The following is a 27,034-nucleotide window of genomic DNA, read 5'->3' as shown; positions in this document are numbered from 1 at the left end:
TAATAATGTAATATTTTATTACTATAGTATTTAAAAATTATGTTTATTATGTTATTATATACCATAATTATTTCATTATATATTTAAATTTTTCGTAAATTGTTTCTAACTTTATTTCAACATGCTTTTTATAATTCGGATAAAATCCAGTGGATTAACCATATATTTAATATTTCATATTACTTCTTAACTTAAATCCTTAGTCTGTATTTCATTATAGCATTTTGCCAAATGTCTTTGTATTTTTTTATACAGGCACTAATCATATAAAAAAATAATTTAGTGCGCTTTAGTATCTTTTCTGAATTCTTTTCGCTAAGACAATAAAAGTGTTGCCACTAACATTTTTAAAATAATTTATTGATCTAATATCAAACATTTTATCACTGCACTACACATAAGATAGAATTTATAAATGTAACATTGTATAATGAATTAAAGCATATTGATACAAAATTTTAAAAGCAATAAACTGAGAATTATCTTTCTGAGAAATGGAAGTTTCTTTTCGTATGATTTAACCTTAAACGTTTGTAAACGAGCGGGGTTAGAATAAATTAATCCACATATAGAATGACCTTCGGATGACCTCTCATGTTCAGATAATCAACCATTGATTGAAAATTTATTATTGAATTAAAATTATATTTATAATGGACAATATCATATAATGTTCAGATTTCGTCTCTTGATGGATGGAAGATCACCGACACCGCTGTTACTTCATTATTCGTTCCAATATCTGATGAGGAAACAGGTGACATCCTGGCCGTGGATGAAGAACTCATAGGATTAGAACCATACTATTGGACTGCTCCTGCTGTTTACCTTGGAAATCTTTTAACATCTTATGGAAGTGATTTAACGGCACGACTATCCTGGATCATTATGCGCGGCGACACAAGTGGACGAGTTATTACGGGTAAGTAATGACATTTTGTTAAGATTTGATTTGAAGTTCTTGCTCGGTTATCATAATTTTGTTGATACAACTTAGGCCGGTAACCAAACAAAATTTATGAGTAAGTAACGTATACCTGAATGAATAAGCTGATATAAATCGTCTCAAATATTGTAGTTTTTAATAATTTAAAAATATAGAATTTAGCTGACACCCTAGCTGTGACATGCATATATATGCTCTAGTTAATATTTTAATCAGTTCACGATTTTTGGTTTAAGGAACATACAAATATTTTATATTCTCTTCCTTATACAAATTCATACAAGTAATAATATATATATATATATATATATATATATATACATTAAAAATAAAAAAAATAATAATGATGTAAAATTGATTGAACACTAAATTTGTGTAAAATAATAATATACTATTATATTAACAACGAGAAATTGAAGGAGCAACATATTGCCCTCCTATATTTTATGTTAGTAATAGCGGTGCAATTGTGAACACTAATCAAAGTTACAGAGCAAGTGCGGTTAAAGTTAACCATATGTTCTGAAAGCATCGTTTTGAATTGTTATTCAATCAATTTTACATCATTATTAATTTTTTCTATGTTTTTCCTGGTTTGGTATGTATAATTTTCTCATTTTTATATATTTATATTTATTATCAACTTTGTATTTATTTTATTATGTTTTTTAGATTACTGAATGATGACACGCCTCAAGTGTCGAAACGTTTAATGGAACAAATAATTTTGTTATTTAATCTTTTTTTTTTAATTCGACGATTTGGCTGCAAAAATGTTACAAATATGTATCAACGTCGACAAAACTATCATCATATATATATATATATATATATATATATATATATATATATATATATATTGGTTGAAGTTGAACTGGATAGAATCATTAATTTGTTTGTGGCTGTATACTGAGAAAGGTTAAGAAAATCTTAATCTATTTATTACCTGTTTGCAGGTCCTGATGCATTTATCATTGGAATGAACGGGGAAACCATTCAATATGGACCATTTCATCATGACGGAGAAAATGTAACTCTATCGATACCTCTAAAAGAAAAGTTTTGGCAAAAAAGTGATGGTAGCACTATAACACACATCGAATTTATGAATATTTTAGGAAATGTAAAACATATTCTGATACGAGCAAAATTCCATACGGATCAAGCAGAGTGCATCATAAATGAATTTGTTCTTCAACGGGGAAACAATTTTACGAAGGTAATTGGAGATTAAAAATATTTTGCGATACATTAAAGTAAATATTTTTTTTAAAATAATCCAAAGATGATATGTATATATGCCTGAATTGTTTGAGATTTTGAGTTTAAAATACGATCAAATGTGATTTTTATAATAATCAATTCACATTGAGCAATTAAAATTTTCAATTCAAATATTGTATTGAAAAAATACAAAAAATATTAAAACCAAAGTATCTCCTTGTAATGATCTCATCTTGTAAGAGATTAGTAAGTTTTACTTTTTGGATGCAGACTTAAGGAATCTTAAATAATGATATTGTCAATTAGTCTATTATTTAGAATAAATGCTAAATAAATTCTAATTCGTTCAATGTGATGTAATGTAATTAATGCGCAAAGTTTGACTCTCGAATATTTTTTAGTGAATAATATAATTGAGAAATTGCAGTACAGACTCATACACACCCACACATATATATATATATATATATATATATATATATATATATATATATTTGAATATACATATTTGAATCGATTCGATGTTGATCAATATTATTTTTATCTTGTTATAGCGAATATCTAAAAGTGACATTTTTATCTTTTGTTTACTTTAATCAGCATAATGTTATCTTTATTAATTATTACTTTAATCATTTTCACGATTAGATATTGTGCCATACTTATTATTAGTCAGCATCCTTGAAGTTAAGTGCAGCTAGACTTTGGTCTATTTATATTTTCTATGTGGAGTTATCAGCTTTGACTGTATGTGAAAAATGATTTTTCTTAGAATTTGATAAATTACTTATAAAATTAATAATCATTTTCAAAAAATATAGATAATATTGTGATAGTTTATTCTTAATATTCGACAAAAGTCTCTGAAAAGTACCTCTCGATATTGCGATTAAAGTCTAAATTTTTGTTTGGAACATTAGACTAGTGTGCTCATTTCTGCTTGTATGATGCTACAAGAATCATACAGCAATACAAAGAAATCATCCCATCTTGTCATCTTGAAAATATTTTGCGATATAATTTCTAAATGGCCAATAGTCAAAGATTTATCTGCAAGACGTGCATAATCGTCAATACACAAATTTCTGCCACTTCTTCACGTCCAGTGTATTTGTCAAACACAGTTAACTGGTTAAATACATTTATGAATTTCGTTTTTATGAATTAAATTCACCGCTTCTCGCAAGATGAATATTATCTAGTTCCAAAATAGACGAAAATAAATTCTTATGTTAAGAAAAAATATTGCCTTATATATGGATTTCCAGTTCGGAAGAAAAAACATACACTCTGTTCAATATAGTTTTATATATGTATCTTCTACATAAATTGTTTATTATCCTCAGTACGGGAATTAATCAGTCGGCAGATTTCCGAGCGCGAAGCAAAAAACAAATACACAACGTTGTTATCATTATCGAATATTGATGAAAATATTATCATCAAATATTAATGGAATATTTTTTCTAAACAAATTTAATAAATAGTATGTTATAAGGGTATAGACATCGGTTCATATATATTCAAGAGAAAAAAAAGTTACATCTAAATACGTGCTGATTAGTTTTTGGCAAAGCTAGGTTCACCCGTTTCGAACATACGGGGCAAAAAGTGCTTGTGTTTGAGATACCGAAGCGTCCGATTTGAATGTTTCAAAAAACATTTTATTTGTATTAACGAAATGAAGAACTGATTAAATTTTTGGCTAAACAGGGGTTTTGGAGATCCAATAAAAAAGTAAACTAGTTGTAAGTAGAATTCTGTCTTAAGGCAAATTGCTGGAACTTTCCGTACCAAATGTTATTATTTTTTTAAAAGCGATTAACACTTTTGAAAAAAAATTATTTCGAAAAAATTAGATTTTTGAGAAACAAAAAAAAAATTGTTTGTAAAAAAAATTTTCTTTATTTTGGCATAGTTTGGAAATTCTGAATTTTTTTTCAAAGCAATCGTACTGCTTTAACTGCATAGAGATGTAATGTCAAAGCGCGTAAGCGCCGCGTCGCCGTCTAACGGGTAAACATTGGTACGAAACCTATAGGAATGTAAACAAAATTCATACTTATTGTTAAAATCTCTATAAAATATCTGATAATTTGATGTGCATATGTGTAATGATCATTTTTGACCGCCAAATGGCTTTTTGTTTTACTTTTTTCAATAGATCTCCGAAACAGCTAGACCTGCCTTCATGAAAATTTGATCAATTCTTCATCTTGTCAATACAAGTAAAATGTTTCCCGAATTTTCAAAATCGGACGCTCCGTTCTCTTAAAAACCGTATTACCGTTTTTGGCACTTTGTGCCCCGTATCTTCAAAATGGCTAGACCTGCCTCCACGAAAAATTGATCAGCACGTCTCCTTATCAGTACGAATCGAATGTTTTATAAATTATTTAAATCGGTTGATCGGTGTTCTCGAAATCGTCGACGAAAATTTGTATCCGCACACACACACACACACATCCATTTTTGCTAAGGTATGCCAAAATATTCAGAAACTTTTGAAACGTCGAGAAGTGCAAAAATTTTCATTTTCGATTTTTTTGCGATTACTATAACTTATCCTACGGGAAGTTAAGAAATGTCATTTGGCGGACAAAAAAGATCATAAGACATATGCACATTAAATTATCAGATATTTTATAAAGATTTTAACACCAAGTACAAATTTTGCTTACATTTTTATAGGTTCCGAATCAATATTTACCTCGTCTCTACGCAGCTAACGCAGCGCGATTGCTTTAAAAAAAAGTTAAAATTCTCAAAAATATTTTCAGTCTTCAAACAATTTTAAGCTTTTTGAAATAAATAAATATTTTAATTTTTGATTAAGTTAATTATTACACTTGCAGGGAAGTTCCAGCAATTTGCCTTAAGGCACGATGTTAGTTTAGTAGTTGAAAATGCTGAACTGAATATTCACTTTTAAGTAATCTATTTTTTGTATTGATCTATTTATTATAGACAAATAGTGTTGGTCTGATCGAACACTGCGACTGTGCACCAGGATATGCTGGGTTGAGCTGCGAAGAATGCGCATATGGCCACGTCCTATCGGGTCGCCAATGCGAGCGATGCGATTGCAACAATCATTCTCGGACTTGTGATCTTGACACTGGTGGCTGCGGTCAATGCGATCACAACACTACAGGCGAAAAATGTGAAAGATGCGCGCCTGGATATTATGGAAACCCACTTAATGGAACTGCCGATGATTGCAAGAAATGCGCCTGCCCGTTACATGACCCGCTGAACAATTTCAGCCCGAGTTGCCAGCTGGACGGTGCCGGCGGCTATGTCTGCACACAATGTCCAGAAGGGTACATTGGAGATCACTGTGAAATGTAAGTTTAGTTTCGATCTAGACCTTTTAAAACAACCATAGATGACTTAACGAGTTTTTAAACATTTCAGATTTATTTTAGAATAACATTCGATTTCAAATTAATGATAATTCAGTTCTTATGCAGTTCATTGTTATTGTTATTAAAATCTCGATAAAAACTTTAATATTAAGTTAAAGGAAATAGGTAAAAATTACATACTTCGTTTTGTACATCTTTCTGAATTTCAATTATCACATAAAATGATACATTAATATATTTTATAAATCATAATTACAATTGCGAAACATTGGAAAACTTCGATTTTTTTTTAATCTTGATTTTTAACTTCCCGTAGGGTAAGTTATAGTAATCGCAAAAAAATCGAAAATGATTTTTTTTATATATCTTTACGTTTCAGAGGTTTCTGAATACTTTGGCATACCTTAGAAAAAATGAATGTATATGTGTGTGTGTGTGTGCATGTGTGTCCATGTGTGTATATATGTGCGGATACAAATTGTCGTCGACGATTTCGGGAACACGGATGAAGCGATTTGGATAATTCAAAAAACATTCGATTCGTATTCGTAAGGAGACGTGCTGATTAGTTTTTAGCGAAGGCAGGTCTAGCCGTTTCGAAGATATGGGGCAAAAAGTGCCAAAAGCGGTAACTTAGTTTTTAAGAGAACGGAGCGTCCGATTTTAATAATTCAAAAAACATTTTACTTGTCTTGACAAGATGAAGAATTGATAAGGCAGGTCTAGCGGTTTCGGAAATCTAATAAAAGAAGTGAAAAAAAAATGCCATCTGGCGGTCAAAAATGATCATTAGACATATGCACATCAAATTATCAGATATTTTATAGAGATTTTAACAATAAGTATACATTTTGTTTACATTTCTATGGGTTCCGTATCAATGCTTATCCGTTAGATGGCGGCGCGGCGCTTACTCGCTTCGATATTTCGTCTCTATGCAGAAAGCAGTACGATTGCTTTGAAAAAAAGTTTCAAAATATTTCAAAATACACTTTTCTTTAAAAAGTTTTTTTTTTCAAAAAAAAGTAAATTTTTGTCAAAAATTCATAGCTTCTCAAAAATCTAATTTTTCAGAGTAATTTTTTTTCAAAAATGTTAATATTTATAAAAATTAATAATTTTTGGTACGGGAAGTTCCAGCAATTTGCCTTAAGGCACGATGCCATGCGCCCCACTAGTTTTTTGATTAATTCAGTTTCTATGCAATTCATTGCTATTGTTAGTAAAATCTAGATAAGTTTTTAATTTTTAATATTTAGTTAAAGGAAATAGGTAAAAATTACATTTTTTGTTCCGTACATCTTTCTGAAGTACAAATGTCACATAAAATGATAACGTAATATATTTTATGAATCATAATTACAATTGCGAAACATTGGAAAACTTCGATTTTTTTAAATCTAGATTTTTTTTAAAAATTTTGAAGTTTTTTTTTTCAAAGCGATCGCGCTGTGTGGCTGTTTTAGAGATGAAATATTGAAGCGCAAAGCACCGCATCGTAGTCTAACAGATAAAAATTGCACGGAACCCACAGAAATATAAACAAAATTTGTTCATATTAACACTTTCGGGACGGCACCAATTTCAAAACAATCTACTTTACCGGCTGTAAAATTGATTTCATTGTGTATGTTATGCAATTTGTTTGATAAAAATTTGTGGTCATTGAAGGACATACATTTATAATATTAATTTATTTTTGATCATTTTATAAAGAATGGTGACGTTCAAAACAATTTCCAAAATGCATAGCTGGTTGACATGTTTTACAATAAAATGTTGTTCGCCGCCTCCCTTCTGGTGCTTTTCTGTCAGAACAGACAATACAATACCTTTTTCTTTCACTCGCATTTAGAATATGCCACTGATTAGTCAGTATATTTGGTCATTTTTTTGCAGCCATAATAGTTTATTTTTTCTATTATATTGTCTAATAATTCATTTATAAAATATAAAGTAAAATAATCTATTGGATGTCTTATATTGCTTGATATGTCAAACTCGATTATTGAAGGAGAATCGGCACATTCGCTAATGTCTTCCCGCTCTTCATTTATTTTGTCGAACTTCTTCTTCTTTTTGTTGGTTGGATAATATCAGCATCACATTTATCACTATCATCGGTGCGAATAGTAATTTCGTGAAATTTGCCTGTATGAATGTCTATTTGAAACTCATCTTCACTACTGCTTAATTCACAAAATTTACCAGTTGTTTTGCCATATTTAAAAGCGTTCGGTCGTTTTAAACATTAAAAAAAAGACCATATGGCAAAGAAAAAGGCTAAAAATACTACTAAAATAACTTAAAATTATTTTCAAAATACAATACTGTTTATCACTGCTATATGTAATTTATTCAACTTTTCGATGCAAACTTAGTCATTGTTTATAAAATAGCCTGTGCCTCACAGAGTATGTTTGTCCACTGAGGTGGACAGCCGTCCCCAAAGTGTTAAAATCTCTGTAAAATATCTGATAATTTGTTGTGATTTGATATGTTCAATGATCAATTTTGACCGCCAAATTTACTTTTTTCATTGGATCTTCGACACCGCTGGATCTGCCTTCCCAAAAATTTAATCAGTTCTTTGTCAATACAAATATTTTTTTTTTAATATTTCAAATTGAACGCTCTGTTCTTTTAAAAACTGATTTTCCGTCTTTGCCACATTTTTCCCCTTTATCTTTGAAACGGCTGGACCTGCCTTTGCCAAAAGTAATCAGCATGTCTCCCCATCAATACGATTCTAATGTTTTTTGAATCATTTAAAATGGATAATTTGTGTGCCCGATATCGTGTTCTAATAATTGTATCGCGCGCATGCCAAAACGTTTACAATAGAAATTTACATTTTCGTTTTTTGCGACTTAGGCAAAGGGAAGTTAATAAAATTGTCTAATAGTCAAATAATACTTACATTGATATGTTACAACAATAGTTATTGAGGAAAATCATTATTTAGGCCTTAGCAACACTAGTTAGTAGAATTACGAGCGATGTTTTTTTTGGAAATTTCTTCATGCAGATATCTGTGCAAAAATTATGTAATTTAAACACAAATGCATAATAATAATTATGCTTTTCATTGCTTTATAAATCACAATAGATTAATGCTCATTTGTCTACAACACTCATTTTGCACACTCTGTTTGGAAACAAATATATAATTCCATTTTATACAGTATATTCGTGATATATGCGATGCATGTTAGATAAAAAAGATAATAAATGATAAATCATTATATTCGTGACAAAATAGATAAACATCCTAATGTTAATATTATTCTTGCAGCTGCGATGATGGTTACTATGGTTCGCCTTTGTTGCTCGGCTCTACATGTGAGCCATGCGACTGTGGCCTGGATAGTCCATGCGACCCAATCACTGGCGATTGCTTGGACTGCGGTGCCGGAACAACAGGGCGTCATTGCGAACGATGCGAGCCAGGATCATTTGGCGATCCAAACTTGAATATCACTTGTATTCCTTGCAACTGCTATGAAAATGGTAATAGTTATTCATTTATTTTAGTCTTGTTACAAATTTGGCTATATATATATATATTTAAGCTAGGATTCTATACTATAAAATGCAAAATAAAAGAAAATGGGGCAATATTCTGCGGTAAAACAAACCAATGTTATGGCAACGCTGTTAGCTGCTTTTTACATAAAAAATGGTACTAAAAACTATTAAAATGCTATGTATTTGCTGTGCAGTCAGGCGTTTTAGATTGAAAACCTAACCTAGAAAACGCACAAATGTTACCATAACTGCATCTTTCTGATGTGTCATAATAACACATGCGAGAATTTAGATTTTATGTCTATAACGTCTGATCCCATAGCAAATATATAGCATTTTGAGAGTTTTTACTACCATTGTATATAGAAAAAGCAGCGTAACATAGAATTGGCCCATAAAAAAGTTCATAAAATTATCATCACGATAAACTTTTTTTATACACGTAGTTGTTACAGCAATCAGAACTATTATGTGTTCTATAAGCTACACTGAACACTGCTTATTACTAATTATAAGACCTTGTTGTTGTTAGTAGGCAATCCATCGATTGTCCTTACTTTATCTGACAATGAGATATAGTTTTTATTTTGTATACTGAACGCTATTAGAAGACAACCCCGCAGTTGTCATTCTAATTGAGGTATTGCAGCAATGCCGGATTAAGGGCTATTTTCACTTGGAAACATATCACATCGCCGAGAAATTCTGATTTCTTGAATTATCAAATAAACAATCAGTCATATAGTTTCGAACTGTGAAAGGCTTTTTCACAAAAATCTAAATCGCCAATTTTTTAACCCCTTAAATTACGATTTAGATTCGAAAATGCCGGGCCAAAGTTGTTCAAGCTGGCGCGGCGATGTGACTATTTTCCCTTATAGTGTACGGTTTATCACAAAAATAAAAATAATTTTGTGTTTTATAGTTTAGTATGAATAAATATTTTATAATACTTGCGTTCACCATACCGGGCCATGCCCGAAATGCGTAATATTTGCTTTTGGCCCGAATATCGTACCCTCGCAATCGCACGCGGGCTCTGCTCGTCATTTTAAGTTAAGGGGTTAAATTAAACTATTTTTCAAAGTTGTGAAAGGATATACAACTTTAAAATATTTCAATTTTAATTTTTTTTTAAATACTGCTTATATTCAATATCATTCATTTTTTTCAAATTTTTTCTAATATTTATAAATATTTATAAAGTATTTAATTCTTATGCATTTTATATAAAATATTATTAATATTTGTTAAGATAAAATACTATGCGAACAACAATAGCTACAGTTTTTAAATGTGTCTTGTTTGGAAATTGTGAATTAATCTAATTCATTGCGTTTAGTCGTTATTAATAAATAGTAATATGATGAATATTTTAAGATTTAATAAAATGATTCAGGAAATTTGATATTAATAATTGATATACAATTTTTCACAATTTCAGGCACCGTTTTAGCTAATACTGAACAAGATGAGATTATCTGCAACACAATGACTGGTCAATGTGATTGCAATGAGCGATTTACTGGTAGAGATTGCGATACGTGTCAGGTGAGTTTATATTATTTATGGTACGTTATTGTTATATTTTTATGTAAAACATATCTTCAACTAGATATAATATGAATACAACTATAAATAGTTCAAAATGCTTTTAAACTATACTGTAAATACTTACTTACCAAAAAAATAGTATGTGTTTTATTTTGTTTTACATTGTTACACCTGAACGACATAAAATCTATTCAACTACATTTTTAAGAATTTTAGGAAAAGATTAGAATAATTTGTAGGAAATGAATAAAAACGTTAAAATAAATAATAAATGAAATATTAAGCTTGTCGAGACTTTTTTAAGAAAATTAAACATATAGAACATAATTTTGGTATTATAAAAGACATTAAAATAACGTGAAGATATAAGGAAATAATAGTAAAAAAAAATTATATAGAGATAGCTGAAATAGAAAAGCGAGTAGAGAGTTAAATGTTTCACCAAAAATATATAATTGAGAAACTGGTAACTAGAGTGGACCACCCCAAATATTACCGAATGACATTAAACTGTGTTAAAAAAATTACTTTTTTAAAAATGTTTTTATATTATTTCCAAATAATAGGTATACATACTGTTAACTATTTATTTTTATATTATTTTACTTGATAATTACATTATATAAATGAAATCGAAGTCCCATAGTACACTCTGGCTTTTTGTAAATCGTGAATCAGCCTGAGTCAGAGCAGCTTTTTACCGCCATTTAGCGATAGATATAAATATTATTATTATTTCAGTTTGGCTTACTAACTGGTTAATTATTGATTTGTTAATGGATTTATAATGCTCGATTTAAAATCGTACTATCAACAATCAATGATGTGTATTTGTAGAGTTTTCAGATTCAATCAGAAAGGATGCAATATATTTTATATCATCTGAAAAATCGACCCATGCACGCATGTATACATGTATTTCTTTGAAAACACTGCAATATTTTACTGCGATGTTATTATATGTTTTGATGAGAGATTTTTTTGCGTTTTTCATAAAATATCATGATTGGAATATGCAATAAGGAAATACAAAGAGTAACATTCCGTAGTATTGATTGATCTGTTCCTAAAAGCCAAAACGTTCGATATAGGAATATGATTTTTGAGAAAGTACGTATTTTTGTATTCATTACGGTAGTACAATTTATAATAATAGTTACAATTTTTATTTTCTAATTTAGTTATTCAAATGGATAATTACTAGGATTTGTGTTTTCAGTAGGTACTCATTTTTCATTACGCATATAAAAAGAAACTTTTTTTTTCAAATAAATGTTTCATATTTTGGATAAAGTAAAAAGTTCGTTTCGTTTTTCGCGATAGACGGCTTTAGTTACAAATTATTATTCAGGAAGTGCAGATCGCAGCGGCACCGGTGAACCCTCGTTAGAAAGGTGACACTTTGAGCATTATTTTGACGCTATAGTCAAACAAATTAGTCAAGTGATTGAAAAATTGTGTTTTAAAATGGAGAAAACTAATGAAAAAATTGCTATATTTTGCTATATTATTATGACTGAGGGAAGAACGCAGCGGCGCAGGCTTGTGGAAAAAAATTATGCTGTATAAGGTGAAGATACTTTATCAAAATCTGCTGCTCGAAAATGGTTCGCTCGCTCTCGTTCTGGTAATTTTGATGTGTAAGATGTGTTACGCTCCGCTTGTCGAACAATTGAAGAAGTTGATAAAGTTTTCAAAAAAGCAGAGTAAGATAAGTAAGTCAGCTCTGTCAACATTAGAAGGGAATAAGCCATTGATCACAAAACTGTTTTGAACCAATTACATGAAGTACAACAGGTAGCTCGATGTGTGGGATTTTCATGAGTTGGGCGCGAAGATCTCGATAGACCAAATCAACGTCGGCGATACGCTGCTGAAATGCAATGGAATTGAACAATTTCTGAAAAATGTCATAATTGGTAAGAAAAAGTAGATTATATACGATAATCGGAGGCGAAATAAAACATAGTTTAGTGATGGCGAGCGAAGACTAACTTTTACAAGTCAGGAATGACACTGAGAATGGTGATGCTGTGTTTGTGGTGGGACTGGAAGGCAATCGTCAATCGTGAGCTACTTTCAGTTGGTCAGACCATTAATTATCAATCCTACTGTAAATCAATAAAGAGATTACGCCAAACAATTCAAAGAAAACGGCCTCAATTGAAGATACTGTCTTCCATCGTGACAAAGCCCGGTCGTACACTTATTTGATAGCCTCCCAAACGTTGCAAAAGCTTAGTTGAGAAAAATTAATGCATCTATCATATACTCCAGACATACTGACTAACATTTGTTCCGATCTCTGCAAAACTGTGTTAATGGAATTAAACTAATTTCAAAAGAAGTTAGCAAAGAGCACTTGATTCAGTTTTTCAACCAGAAACCACAGAAGTAGTTTAGTAGTATAGTTTTAGTAGTACCGGTGGCATCATGGCTCCATTCGAAAATTGGTCGATATTAATGAAGCATATTCAGGGACTGATTCTGCCGCATAACAGAAAAATGTTAAGGCAAGTCCATGTTATGTAATATTGACAAAAGGCATGCGTTTGGTCTGCAGTCAGGCGTATTTCTCAGGTTGTCATATAGAAAACCTAACCTAGAAATCGCACAAATGTCAAAACAACGATCTTAGATAACAGTGTGTTTCTGATACAGCTCTATAACATACGACTCACGTTGTAGTTCATGTGTAAATTGTCTGAATGCATAGCAAATAGATGACATTTTGACAGTATTGAGTATGATTCAGTAGCATAATGTATGGAAGTCGGAGCGTAACGTGGCCTTGCCATAACATTTTTCTGTCATGCGGCAGAATCGGTCCCTTAGTTTGAATAAAATTATTTTTACCCTATAAAAAAACTTGTTGAATTTCACTAAATAAACGAAACGAACTTTTTACTTGACCTAATATCTATTAGATATACATGGTTAGGCGTAATACCTTTGCCAATAATTTTCATTTCAAATCGATCACAGTTTGATTTATATAATTGTTGAGTTCGTGATGAATGTGTTTAAAGCAAATGCACTCGCCCTGATATTATAATAAATTAATTGTTTACTTTGGCAGATTGGCTATGGCGATATATCAAATGACTGCCCACCTTGCTCTTGCGATTTAGTAGGATCGGTGAATGGCACCTGTGATCCGCAAACAGGAGCATGCGACTGCAAACCAGGCGTTGGCGGACTCAGATGCGACACATGTGTTGATTTACATTACGGATTCAGCGAAGACGGTTGTAAAGGTCAGTTATATTTTTACATTTATCATTATTGATCGACTGTGTTATTTATATTATTTTACTATACGCTATGCCCACATGGAAAATTGTCAGAGAATTCGAGTTTTTCGTTCCTGTATTTTTGGTCTCTAAACCATAGGTCGTAAACCCTATACAAATTGGGCTTTACCGTTGATGCGATATTTACACGATATCGATTTTTTTAGATCTCTAATTGTGCTAAAGATAAGGATTATCTTTATTAATAAATAAATTAAGCGATAGGTGAATGTTTAGTTATCAGGATTTGGCGACTATTTTGTAGGGCTCAACATTACATCTCACGGCTAATGATGACCAGTCTTTTTTTTGGAGACGGGTAATAACACTAAAACTTTGTTCTACCGGGTGTTACGATGTCTGTTTTACAATTGCCAATTCTTTTTTTTTAAACTTTTTTCTTTAGATTTTAGAAATACTATTGCTCAAAACATGGAAAAAATCTTGCCAAGCATAATCTTTTCAACAGCCAACATATAAAGTATTCACAAGTTAAAATCTATTGCAACTATAAATCGATTGTCGTACCATTTTTTTCATTTTCGGGCTAATTTATAACTATATGACTTTCTTTATCATAGATATATTAATATAAGTAAATAGATATTAACATGGTGTACTATGTTCAACTACCATGGACCCTCATTTTTATTTCGTAAACCTGAAATTTTTTTTCCCTGACTTGTAGACCATGAAGATTGTCATGGATTCACGGGGTTTATATAGACCACTTTGCTAATTACTGATCTAAACTCAAAACATAGTTTAGATATCTATCATTATTTTAACAGTATTTTCTGTTATTTCGTTTTAAAAAAAGTGCTTTAAAATTTATATTATTTAAATTAAATTAGTTTTGGCTTTTTGGATTATGAGAAATGTTCTAACTGTATCAAGCAGAAATTATATGATAAAACTCTTATCATTATTGTGAGGAATTTATATGTTCTTGATACATACAATTATTATTTACTTTTTTGAGTTAATAATACATTACTATTTTGCAACCTTATGTCTTCAAACACATTTCATCATTGAACTAATTTGGTTGAATCTTTTTTTTATGTAATATATAAATTTCCAAGTGAAGTATCTACTTGAAATCATTTACGTTTTGCAACTGGATCTGTTGTTCTGGTATATGTTCTACATTCGTGAGTGCAATAAAATTTATCTTTTATCTCAATTGAATTCCACTTCAAACACTTTATTGGAACAAATTGACTATATACCTATACTAAAGATGCAACATAATTTTTTAAATTTTGTAATTGATACTGAAACATTTGTCAGTTGTATTATTAATTAAGAATGTTTTTGCAATATTATATTAACTTCCCGTAGGGCAAGTTTTAGTAATCGCAAAAAAATACGATAAAAGCATGATGGCAATCAGATTTCTAAGAAAATCATTGAGAGAAATATGTTATTTAGTTATTTGATAAGTGTGTGAAAAAGAATATGGCCTACTAAAACTTGAATTAAAATTTACGGCATCATTTATTTCTATGAAATATTAATTGTTTCAAGCAAAAGAAAGCGAGAAACTTTCTTCAATGCTCATCAGTAAATTATTCTTGGACACTCCCTGTCGCGCAAATATTAAAATAGAGAATAACTGATTTCTTGCAAAAGCACTCTATTGATAAAGCGAGCTATAGTAAAAAGCACTAAACGTTATTGAATTTTGTACATACATATTTCATAATAATCACATACCTTAATTTTATTAGTTTTATGGTAATTGCATTCACCGGGTGAGCCAGCCTAGGGCGCCGTCATTTCTCAGTTTCATTAGGAGGTGTAATACCTATTTTGCAATATATTAATTTGCACGTGGTTTTATAGACGAAATCGATTGCTTGGGCGTGTATTTATAGTATTAATGGTGCTAATGTAATGTTTGCAGTTTTAGGTATTATTGTTTATATTAGATAGCACGTGCACAATAATACTTATAGTTGGCGTTCTGAATTTATCTTAAGACTTTTGACTTGCTCGATATATTTATATGCATGTATGTACACACACACACACACACACACACATATATATATATATATATATATATATATATATTTATATATTTATCAACGTCGACAAAAATCATATATATATATATATATATATATATATATATATATATATATATATACGAGGTGTGTTCAAAAAGTACCCGGAATTACTAATAATTAAATTTCGCGGGTCTGGAGTGTCTGATTGTCAAAATTTTTTTTTTATTGTGTTGGTATACATGCCCCTAAAGTATGATGAAATTTTCAGCTATATTCACTGTTTACTTTGTCTGTGGTAGTCGCTAAGGTTCGACGTGTTTTTCTGAGCTCGGCGATTTTTACAATGGAAGAATTGAAAAGTCAAAGAATTTGTATTAAATTTTGCGTAAAAAATGGAATAAAGTGTTGCAAAGTGCAAAAATTCACCAGATATGGCTCCGTGTGACTTTTTCCTATTCCCAAAGTTGAAGAGACCCATGAAAGGACGGCGGTTTTCCTCGATTGAAGAAAATCGCTGAGAGTGCTCAAGGACATATCAAAAAGTGAATATCAAGGGTGCTTCGAAAATTGGAAAAAACGCTGGCATAAGTGTATTATATCTGGGGGGGACTACTTTGAAGGGGACCACATTAATGTAGACGAATAAATAAATATTTTTTTGAAAAAACGAAAATTCCGGGTACTTTTTGAACAGACCTCGTATATATATATAAATTATATTATTATTTCATTATAAAATATCTAAGGTATTCATAAATTATTATATAAAACATAGCAAATTTATGATGGCCATTGATTCTATTTATAAGTAAACAAATAAGTTATTGATTCTATATTGAATTCCAATTTATTTAATCTTGTTTATAAATTTTGTTCAATCATATATTTTACTTATGTTTCTAAGTGAAAAAAGCTTTTATTCGGCATTGCTGTATCAATTATAGTTATAGAAAAGTTAATAATAAAAATTCATCACATAGAGATGAGACAACTGTTTGGATTGCCATCTATAAAAAACCCGAATTACAAAGTAAAAATGAAGACATCACAACAGCTTATAGAACTCTATATGTTCTGAATGCTCTTCAAATAATATGAATAAAATGAACTAAACATTTGATTTGCTTGAATATTATTTGCAAATTTTACTTGGTCAGACACGATGGCCCAATTGCCCCTGAACATGTTATATATATTATGGTGGTCCTTAATATGGACATTTTCGAATTTCCTGGCTCCCAAGGGCTCAAAAGATTCCAAATTGATAACAAACGATTCTCTTAAAGTTTTAGCTCTTAAAATTGACTTATAGATAGCGCGCAATTTAATCAAAGGTTTGTATATATATACACATATAGTAAAAATTTTGAAATTAGTGAACATTATTACTTTTTTTAAAATATTAGAATCTTGAACCATTTTCAGCTAGTAATGTTTCTTCACAGAATTCCATTATAGTCATAAATATTATTATATCTTGATCACGTTCAAAAGATCCAATATTTGACTCGTGTTCATAACAAATATAGTTTGAAGCGTGCTCACCCAGTAAAGGTTCGTCAATCCGCAACTTTGTATTTACGTCGTCGTCTGAATAATCAAATGTATTCGGTTGTAATTCGTGCGTACATTTAGAACAAATAAACGGCGGCAAAGTGCATGCAGGCTAAACTGTTCCGATATGAAATGATCTGCTTGTATACCATCGCAGACCATATGGTTTTAGGCGATCTTGTTGCTCTTGCTTTTTTTATGAAGGCTATAAATATATCGTTCATATATTTATATTATTTTATAACACTGATTCGCATATGACACGAATGGCGCTTGAATTGCACTTCTTGCTCTTTTTAACCTAACTTTATTAATTTCCCGAAGGTGAACTTTGGTTTCCCGAAATTCCGATCTGCTAAATTTATGTTTTTGACGTTTCAAGTTATTTTTAATCATTTTGATAACAAAATTGGAAAACGTAGGTACGCGTGTTTGTGAGGCAGAATTTAACAGTCGAAACGGCTGCATAAGTTTCTAAAATTTAGAGTCATTTTATGCAGTTGGATGCGGTATGGCGTTAATTATTTTTGCGATTCAAAAAATTTCTTTACAATGAGTGGAAAAATGCAAAATATTTTGTCCGCGTTTTTCTAAAGGTCGTTAACCGATTTTGAATCTTTCAAAACTGTTTCATGGATATCTGTTGGGAATCGTGCTGATTAGCATGTGGTAATTACGAATTATTTCTTGAAAAACTGTTTTTTGACAAATTTGATGAAACTTTGCATGAATAGAGTTGATAGTTCAAACGTACATTCTAAAATTATATAAATCCACAAAAAGTGTGATTTAATTATAAAACCGAGCTCTTAGGACATTCATCGTGAATGTATTTAGTGCGTGTTTGTTTTTTTATTTAATTATGCATAATATTTGAACTATTTGCCGAAAATAACAAGCATTTTAGCAAATTTATATACAAATAAAAATTTGCAATAGTTGCTAACATCATAATTTGCACTACACTCCTACAGCGACTCGGTATACTCCTGTAACTTGCTTTAAGGCAAAACGCCACCTAGTTTGTTATTATATAAAATACGTTAAGAATCAAATAAAAGAAAATTGCATATGATCTTTATAATGCTCCGATATATATTTCCCACTATATACTAACAAAATAAGTAAGATATTACTAATTGTAAGTTAGATAGTACAAGTTTAAATACAGTAACAAAAAAAATCAGTATTTATAAATCCAAAAATATTCGTATCTTTTATCTATTTGAAGCACTTATATTTTACTTATAAATAATTAACGTTGTTGAATTTGAATACATGTTGCAAAAAGAACAACAAAATATTATGTACATATATTTTCAATTTGTTTCTAATACTGTATTTATTTATTTAGTTTTTAATATTGAACCTATATTAAATTTTAATACATTTTTATTAATTTTCAACATTTCTAATCTGCAGAAAATTATAATTCAGTTAATTATAGAGAGACTATTATATTCTAATTGTGTTTTTACGATAAAACAGGCAGACCAATATTTACAAAACTAATAAATCCTCGACAGCCGAAAAATATACAATTGCTATTTTTTCGCAAAGTCAATAACATTTGTTATCGTAAAGTTAACGAAATGATTTATTGATATTTATTGATATTTAGCTTGCACGATAATCTGTAAAGCCGTATGGATGTAATATCAAATACCTTTCATTCATGTACGCGTGTCAATATATATTATTTAAATTATATTTGTTATATATTGCATTTAATTATAAGCTTATTATAACCTATACACGAATGCTAATTGGAGCAAATTACTTGATATTTGTAAATTATCTGGTATGCTATAAATTATTTGTATAGAGAACTGTATCAGGTTTAAGTATAATGAGGTGTGTTTATATTAAAATATGGCGAGGAGGTGATATAAATATTATAGTAATACTAGACGACGTGCAGGTTTAAAATTACATAATTCATTTTTGCCAGGGAAGAATTTTAGATTTATAAGTACGAAAATGTGAATTATAATGGCTTAATCCGTAGAGTAAAGCATAAACATTTCTAGTGATGCACTCGAGATTTTTGGATTTTCACCAAATTGCCATTCAAAAAATATTATTTAAATACACTGACAAAAAATTATTATAACGTAAAAGGATGAACTTTAGTCAAAAAATACAGTTCAAATTTTACAAGATGCGTTTCTCAAACTTTTTTTTTCTTTTTCTCTTTGTCTTTTTTTCTTCAAAAGATTCAACTATTTTTCTCGATTTATTTAATAAATAAAATGATATTTTACACTGAGTTTGTGGTACACAAATTCACTTCTATTAAAGATTAACTACAATTTTAGGGTCTAGTGTATACTTGTAATTAATTTTTATATTGGTAAATTACTAAAAGGGAATACAAAATGTACAAGTTTGCTTAATTGCCGCTAATGCAGTCAATGTATTATTGTGTATAATTTAAAAATTTCATAATTTGTGGTAGATAATGTGGTAGTAATATATCGATGTAATGAAGTACTATCAGTTTTACTTAATACGTCTTTGACAAAATATACAGATTATTTAAAATAACGCCCTGTTTTAGTTTAACAAAAAAACGTCTGTGATTTACAGACATTTAAAGAAACTATATTATTAAATATATAGTCAAAGACATTTGACCAACTATTTTTCCCCTATTTTCCTTATAATTTTTATATATTATTAAATCTGCATATATGATTTGTTTGTAATTCTAATTACGAACTTTGTTAACTGTCTTTAATTTGTAATTATATTCAATTCATGATTAAAGTGGGTATATCATTTATAGCATCATTTAACTTTTATTGACATTAAAACTGACTAAAAATAAATTAATGTTCCTATTATCTTTTCTATTGCAAATAATATTGGATCATACATTTAACATGAAACTGGATAAATTTGCAAAAAATAGCATTATTAATAAAAAACAGAAAACAGTAAAAAATAATAGCAATCTTGTTTAGTTATTCGTGCATGCAATAAATTGATTTTCACAGACGTCCAATTCTGTCCTTTATAAAACACAACGAATTAGTTCCCGCGAGCGATCAATCGGGATCTATATACTGAGACGGATGATCTGAATGTCTTTTAACAGGCTCAACCAACTGCGTTATTTTTAGATTCAATATTAAAATGATTAAAACTAGTGGTGCATGGAATCGTGCCTTAAGGCAAATTGCTGGAGCTTTTCGTACCAAAAATTAAAATGTATAAAAATCCTTTAAATTTTTGTTAAAACTTGGAAAAAAATTAAATTTTTGGCATTTTTAAAATTTTTGGATAAATTTGACATTTTTAAAAAATTAAAAATTAAAAATTAATTTTTACTTTATATTTTGATTCTTTTTATAAATTATTTTTTTTCTGAAAATTTTGAACTCTTTTTCAAAGCAATCGTGTTGCGTGGATGTTTTAGAGAATAAATATCGAAGCGCGTAAGCGCCGCATCGCAGTTTAACGGTTTTTACTTTTCTCACTCGGTTTCTGAAACCGCTAGCAACAATTTAAACGGATCTGCATTTTGTCAATACAAATAAAATGTTTTTTGAATTATTCAAATCGAACGCTCCGTTCTCTCAAAAACTGAGTTACCATTTTTGGCACTTTTTGTCCCGTATCTTCGAAACGGCTAGACCTGCCTTTACTAAAAACTAATCAGCACGTCTCCTTATAACGCCAATCGAATGATTGAAATCGGTTGATTAGTGTTCCCGAAATCGTCGACGAAAATTTGTATCCGCACACACACACCATACATAAATTTTTTCTAAGGAATCCTAAAATGTTCGAAAACCTCTGAAACGTAAAGATATATAAAAATTTTTGTTTTCGATTTTTTTGCGATGACTATAACTTACCCTACAGGAAGTTAATAATTATATTTAATACGTATATAGTTTCTTAATTGATCATAAATTGACTGTCTTAAAATGAGGCGATTACATTCTCGAATTTTCAAAAATTTTGTCTGATGCAAAAGCAGATGACACATTGAGACATTTAAAAACTGCTCATTGATGAGGTCACTGAAGTTATAAAAGACTATAGTTTCACAGACGTATTAGCTTCTTGTGTTAATGATTCTATTTTAATTAAAAAAAAAATGCAGTTAGAACATGTTTTTGCAATATACCATAATTTTAACATAATGACATTAAAAAGATAGCTAGTATCCAAATATATTATTAGATATTCTTACAATTGGAAGCGATACAAAAGATATCATATTTGTGTTGTTCCAGAAAGATAAAGGTATTTGATTAAATTATATAAAATCATTATAGGAATCTATCTGCGATACAGATAATTTTTACTGCAGATATCATGGTGTGAATGATCTGTGTGGCATGTATCAACAATTTATTCAAATATTTTTTTATCGTCAACTAGGTTTAATAGGGCAGATTTCGAACCCAAACTTGCATTTTTTAAGTATACATTTTTTATAAATGAAGTTAGAACTTGTAATATCATGCTTAAAGAAAGGTTTTACATTTTTTTGTATTGTAGCAGGAAAATTGATCGTGTTATAATTTATTTTAGTCTTAGAAACGGTCAAAGACTAGAGATCTGAAGCAATTTGAAAGGTCTTTCTTGAACTAATATATTGAATAATTAATTTATACTACAATCGAACATTTTCAATACACATTTGTTGTACAGAAACACATATTGCTTTAGCAAATAGTTCTATGATTTTTTTTCGAATTTGATGGTATATAAACATTCTATGATTTCTAGTTCATACATTTGTTCAAAAGAAAGACTAAAAGCTACATTCGAACATCATGATCAGATACTAATTACAAATTCTTCTAAAATATTGTTAGCTATATCTATAATATAAAAATGAATCGCAAAATGTGTTGGTAAGCGCATAACTCAACAACACCTGGAACAATTTCGCCAATTCTTTTTTTAAAATGTACGGTGAAGTCCAGGGATGGTGCTTACGGCGAGAAAAAATCGAATAATTGCCGGGAAAACCCTAAAAACAGCTCTTTTTTTTCACATACAAACGTTAGTATTTTCATATTTTTGGCATCGGATACGGAATATTCAATACTCAAGTCAATGGAGCGTTTTGGATCTGAATTTTTTACTGTGCTCCAATTCGTATAAAATTTTGAAATTGAGTTTATCTTACTCTCAAGTTCAAAAGTGAAAATAGTTTAGACTTCTTTGCCATTTCCCGGAGGGATCACATTCCTCTTAGTGGTGTAATTTCATTGTTTTTCAAAATAACGTCGGATATCGATAAAAGAACTAATTATAAGAAACAAAGGTTTTATAATGTTTTTCAAAAAAGCAAATACTCATCATTTTATTTAAAGCAGTTGTACATTTAAGATCCATATGGGTAGATGTATATAGACATTTTGGTATAGAATGTAGTGTAAAAAAACATAATAATTTTTAACTAATTGGTAAATATTAGTCTAGGATATTAAAAAAAATTAGAACTTTTGAATTGTAAACATAAGTAGAGGGCAACGTCTGTCGGGTCATCTAGTTTCCAATATCTGGATAATAAGTATACAATTTTGAAACGTCTTTTTTCTTGATGCAGTAAAATAAGATTAGCGAGTTCAAAAACAAAAATGGAAGCAGCATATAATAATTGACTGCACAATAGATTTTTTTTGTATAAAATTCACAACGATCAATGCTACTGTTTTATAAGTCCTAATCAAATTATTGATAATGTTTAGATTTATCGATGTTTTTACACTATATTCTTGGATATCCCTGCTTTAGGCAGGCGCAAAAGACTGAAAGGAACAGTTGATAGCGGTTCTGGGCCGGTATATCGCTATTACACACATTCCGCGCTAATAAACCGTAGCGAAATTACACGGCACGCATGAATTTTTCTTCCACGTATGTTCGCCGCATAAAATTTCAATATTTATCCGCTAAAAAAATTATTCTCGTCTCTCGATGATGTAAAGGCACTAAAAAGTAGACGTGCGCATCCCAGAGCTTGGTAGTTTATTTAGAAAATTTAGCTTTCACCCTTTTATTGCATAAACTGCGCTTTTTTGAAACACGAAATTAATATGATACGTATAGGGATATAAATATTGGAATTAGTTATCTGGAAAAAGCATTTTTACACCCCCTTTGTTTACAATCTGATATACAAAGTTTCTTTTTTAACAATAAGCATTATTCGCTTTCAATTATCATTTTTTTTCTCATCCAATCCCTACATACTAACACTTTACGATTTTCTTTGTTCTAATCACAATCAGTTGCTTTAGTTGTATTTTCGATATTTTGTTTTTGTTGATATTTATAGTAATAAAAATATATACTTTATTTTTTAAAATACATATGAATTTTTTTGAAATGGATCCAGTGGAGTGACTATGCACAATAATGTGCATAATGTAGTCGAACCAAATCATGAAACTAGTGTACACCAATTTTTTTTTTTTTAAAGATTAACATTTTTGAAAACAAATTACTCTGAAAAATTAGATTTTTGAGAAATTATAAATTTTTAACAAAAATTTACTTTTTTTTTGAAAAAAAGACTTTTTGAAGAAAAGTGTATTTTGAAATATTTTGGAAATTCTGAACTTTTTCTCAAAGCAATCGTACTGCTTTAACTGCATAGAGACGAAATATCGAAGCGCGTAAGCGCCGCGCCGCCGTCTAACGGATAAGCATTGATACGGAACCCATAGGAATGTAAACAAAATTTTTACTTATTGTTAAAATCTCTATAAAATATCTGATAATTTGATGTGCATATGTTTAATGATCATTTTTGACCGCCAGATAGCATTTTTTTTACTTTTTTCACTAGATCTCCGAAACCGTTAGACCTGCCTTTATGAAAATTTGATCAGTTCTTCATCTTGTTTGTTTTTTGAATTATTCAAATCGGACGCTCCGTTCTCTTAAAAACTGAGTTACCGTTTTTGGCACTTTTTGCCCCATATCTTCGGAACGGCTAGACCTGCCTTCGCCAAAACTAATCAGCACGTCTCCTTATCAATACGAATCGAATGTTTTTTGAATTATTCAAATCGCTCCATCCGTGTTCCCGAAATCGTCGACGAAAATTTGTATCCGAACACACATACACACACACACACATACATACATTTTTTCTAAGGTATGCCAAAATATTCAGAAACTTCTGAAACGTAAAGGTATATAAAAATTTTTATTTTCGATTTTTTTGCGATTACTATAACTTACCCTGCGGAAAGTTCAAAAAAATTACATCTTTTCTTGACTTGACTTGTTTTTTATAACACTATTTATATACTGCTATAAGATTACTTTTTACAAGACAAGTTATTAGAAAGAATATTTTTAACTATATATTCAGATATCATTTTTTAAACTTAATTTGAGTTATCAAAATAATTTACTTACATTTTGCACACTAATTTTCAAAATTACTTTTTTGGAATAAATAAAAGTGATCAATGGCTATCAGGTTTTTGGTGAAATTATTAGGTCATGAATCTTAAGTAACCAAATTTGAATTACATGAATAATTTTATTTTAACAACAAGTTTAAAACTGCTAATATTTTTGTGTGATCTATGAAGGATTCAGTTAATCGATTTACGATTTACGCTTGTTCTAAATTGCTCCGGGCGTATTTAGGCCGTATTATCGATAGAATATACTTCGTCTATGAAGTTCCTTGCATATCAATTATGAACGCTCCATGGAAACGTACATCCGTTACTCGAGATTGGAGGATTGCATTGCTCTTTTATATATTTCTTTAAATCACTATAAAATGTTTTCCATCCCTGTTATATATATGAAGAAGATGCTAAGCGAGTGAGGAAGAGTCAGTCCATGTTGTGCAGAATTATGTAAAGACACTCCTTCTATCCACTGAATTGTTGCGGTATCATCGACCTCGCAACGGGCAGAATTGGAACCCCGCGATATTTAGATTTGTCACAGATTCAATCTAATTTGGTCTTTTCACCACAATCATATTATATAATAACAAAAAATTAAGAATATTACGACTCTGAGAAAGTTTTGCATCTTTAATCTATTTGCATCCTTTGAGTACTCAATTAAAATCATCAAAGTCGTTAGCAAATAATATTAGGCATTTTTATCAGAAATAATACAGCAGCTCTACAACCCCAGTTGCCCAATATCTGAAGAAGGATGAAAAGTAACTTTTCATTTATAATAAAAGTAATATCATTATATTGCACAGCTTTTTACTGGTTTCTGTTAAGTAATCATGTATTTTGTTTTATTTTTTTAAATTAAAAATTATTGAAATAAGTAAAACTATTTTATATTGATCTTCTAACTGTCTGACGTTATATAAACTGAGAAATAAAATAAAAAGAATTTTATATTTTGGTAATGTGCTATTTTCACAAAATTGTTTCCCAATGTGAAAATAACTTTTCCCGGGCATCCTGCATCTAATAAAATAATATTTGATTAATTTTGTATAAATTGTAATAATATAATAATTAAATTAATTATATTAACTATTGCATTACGATCTAAATAATGAAGAAATTTGAACACAAAAGCCCATAGGACAGAAATCCTGATTGCTGTTGAAATTTGAGTTTATAAAACAAAGATTTTGGAAATATAAATTTTAATTTTGATAATTTAATTGTTAAATATATAATAGATGTTTAAGAAAATCATAATCAATTATAGTATTATTCATAAATCAATTAAAATATTTTTTTTTTTGGAAGTATAACTATTTTTGATTGAGCGCAAACGATAAAAAATAACTAAATAATTTAATAACAATTCTATAATTTATTATTTATTTTAGAATCGAATTTAATCTATAGATACATCAATATATTTCTGTATGTAAAATATATTATATTGCTAATATAGTGAAACTGAATAAATTCAAGATGCCTTAGTGACAAGCGGGTTTAAAGGTACGCGGACAAAAGGTCCACCACTCATATCTCAGAAAGTAAAGTTAGGAATTTTTAACAACAATACTTAAAAGTAGAGAAAAAAGAAGTATAACCAGCACTCACCTGGATTCTTATTTTTTTTTAAATAACCTCTATAAAAGCTTACATGTGGATGGTTTAAGAAAGACCAACTAAACCTTTACTCTGGGAAAAGTGTAAACAATAAAAAATAGTAAATAAAAAAATAAATTCAGTTGAAAAAAGCATGTTTACAAGAGATAAATTAAATAAATAGTCATTCCAACTTTGGTGATGAATATTGGTGACCAAGTACCAGATCAAGGTTATATACACTGTTAATCTTCAGAAAAAAGTACCTTAGAAATTTAAATTTTGCATTGGTTGATTAATGTTGCTACTATTTTGTTAAATCCCCTTAAAATAAAAATAAGTCATTGGATCTGTTTCTAGTGTGAAAATTCGATTGTTTATAATTATAATTTTCATTTTTATAAATATTGTATTATAAAATTTTTCTTTAAAAAAATAAATATTATGCTATGTCAAGTTTTGTATTGTTCCGAATTGATGTTCCAGTCTACTATGATCCCACACTAGTAAATATGATAACCAATAATTTAAAATTTCC

The 27,034-nt window shown here is 29.6% G+C and overlaps 1 protein-coding gene across 1 annotated transcript in view; it reads left to right on the top strand.

The window, feature by feature from the left end:
• Nucleotides 1-27,034, top strand: part of LOC113375025 (laminin subunit alpha-1) — a 304,542-nt gene that overhangs the window by 161,324 nt on the left and 116,184 nt on the right. Inside the window, 6 exon segments of the mRNA XM_026614979.1 lie at nucleotides 679-922; nucleotides 1,903-2,165; nucleotides 5,138-5,517; nucleotides 8,834-9,048; nucleotides 10,511-10,617; nucleotides 13,700-13,877. Coding sequence (XP_026470764.1) covers nucleotides 679-922; nucleotides 1,903-2,165; nucleotides 5,138-5,517; nucleotides 8,834-9,048; nucleotides 10,511-10,617; nucleotides 13,700-13,877 — 1,387 coding nt within the window.

The sequence above is a fragment of the Ctenocephalides felis genome, unplaced genomic scaffold (genome assembly GCF_003426905.1).
Source record: "Ctenocephalides felis isolate EL2017-DRISC unplaced genomic scaffold, ASM342690v1 CF-g0.4_SCAFFOLD_01886, whole genome shotgun sequence".
Lineage (NCBI taxonomy): Eukaryota > Metazoa > Arthropoda > Insecta > Siphonaptera > Pulicidae > Ctenocephalides > Ctenocephalides felis.
Note: the sequence above shows the minus strand (reverse complement) of the source record. Positions and strands in the feature narration are given on the sequence as shown.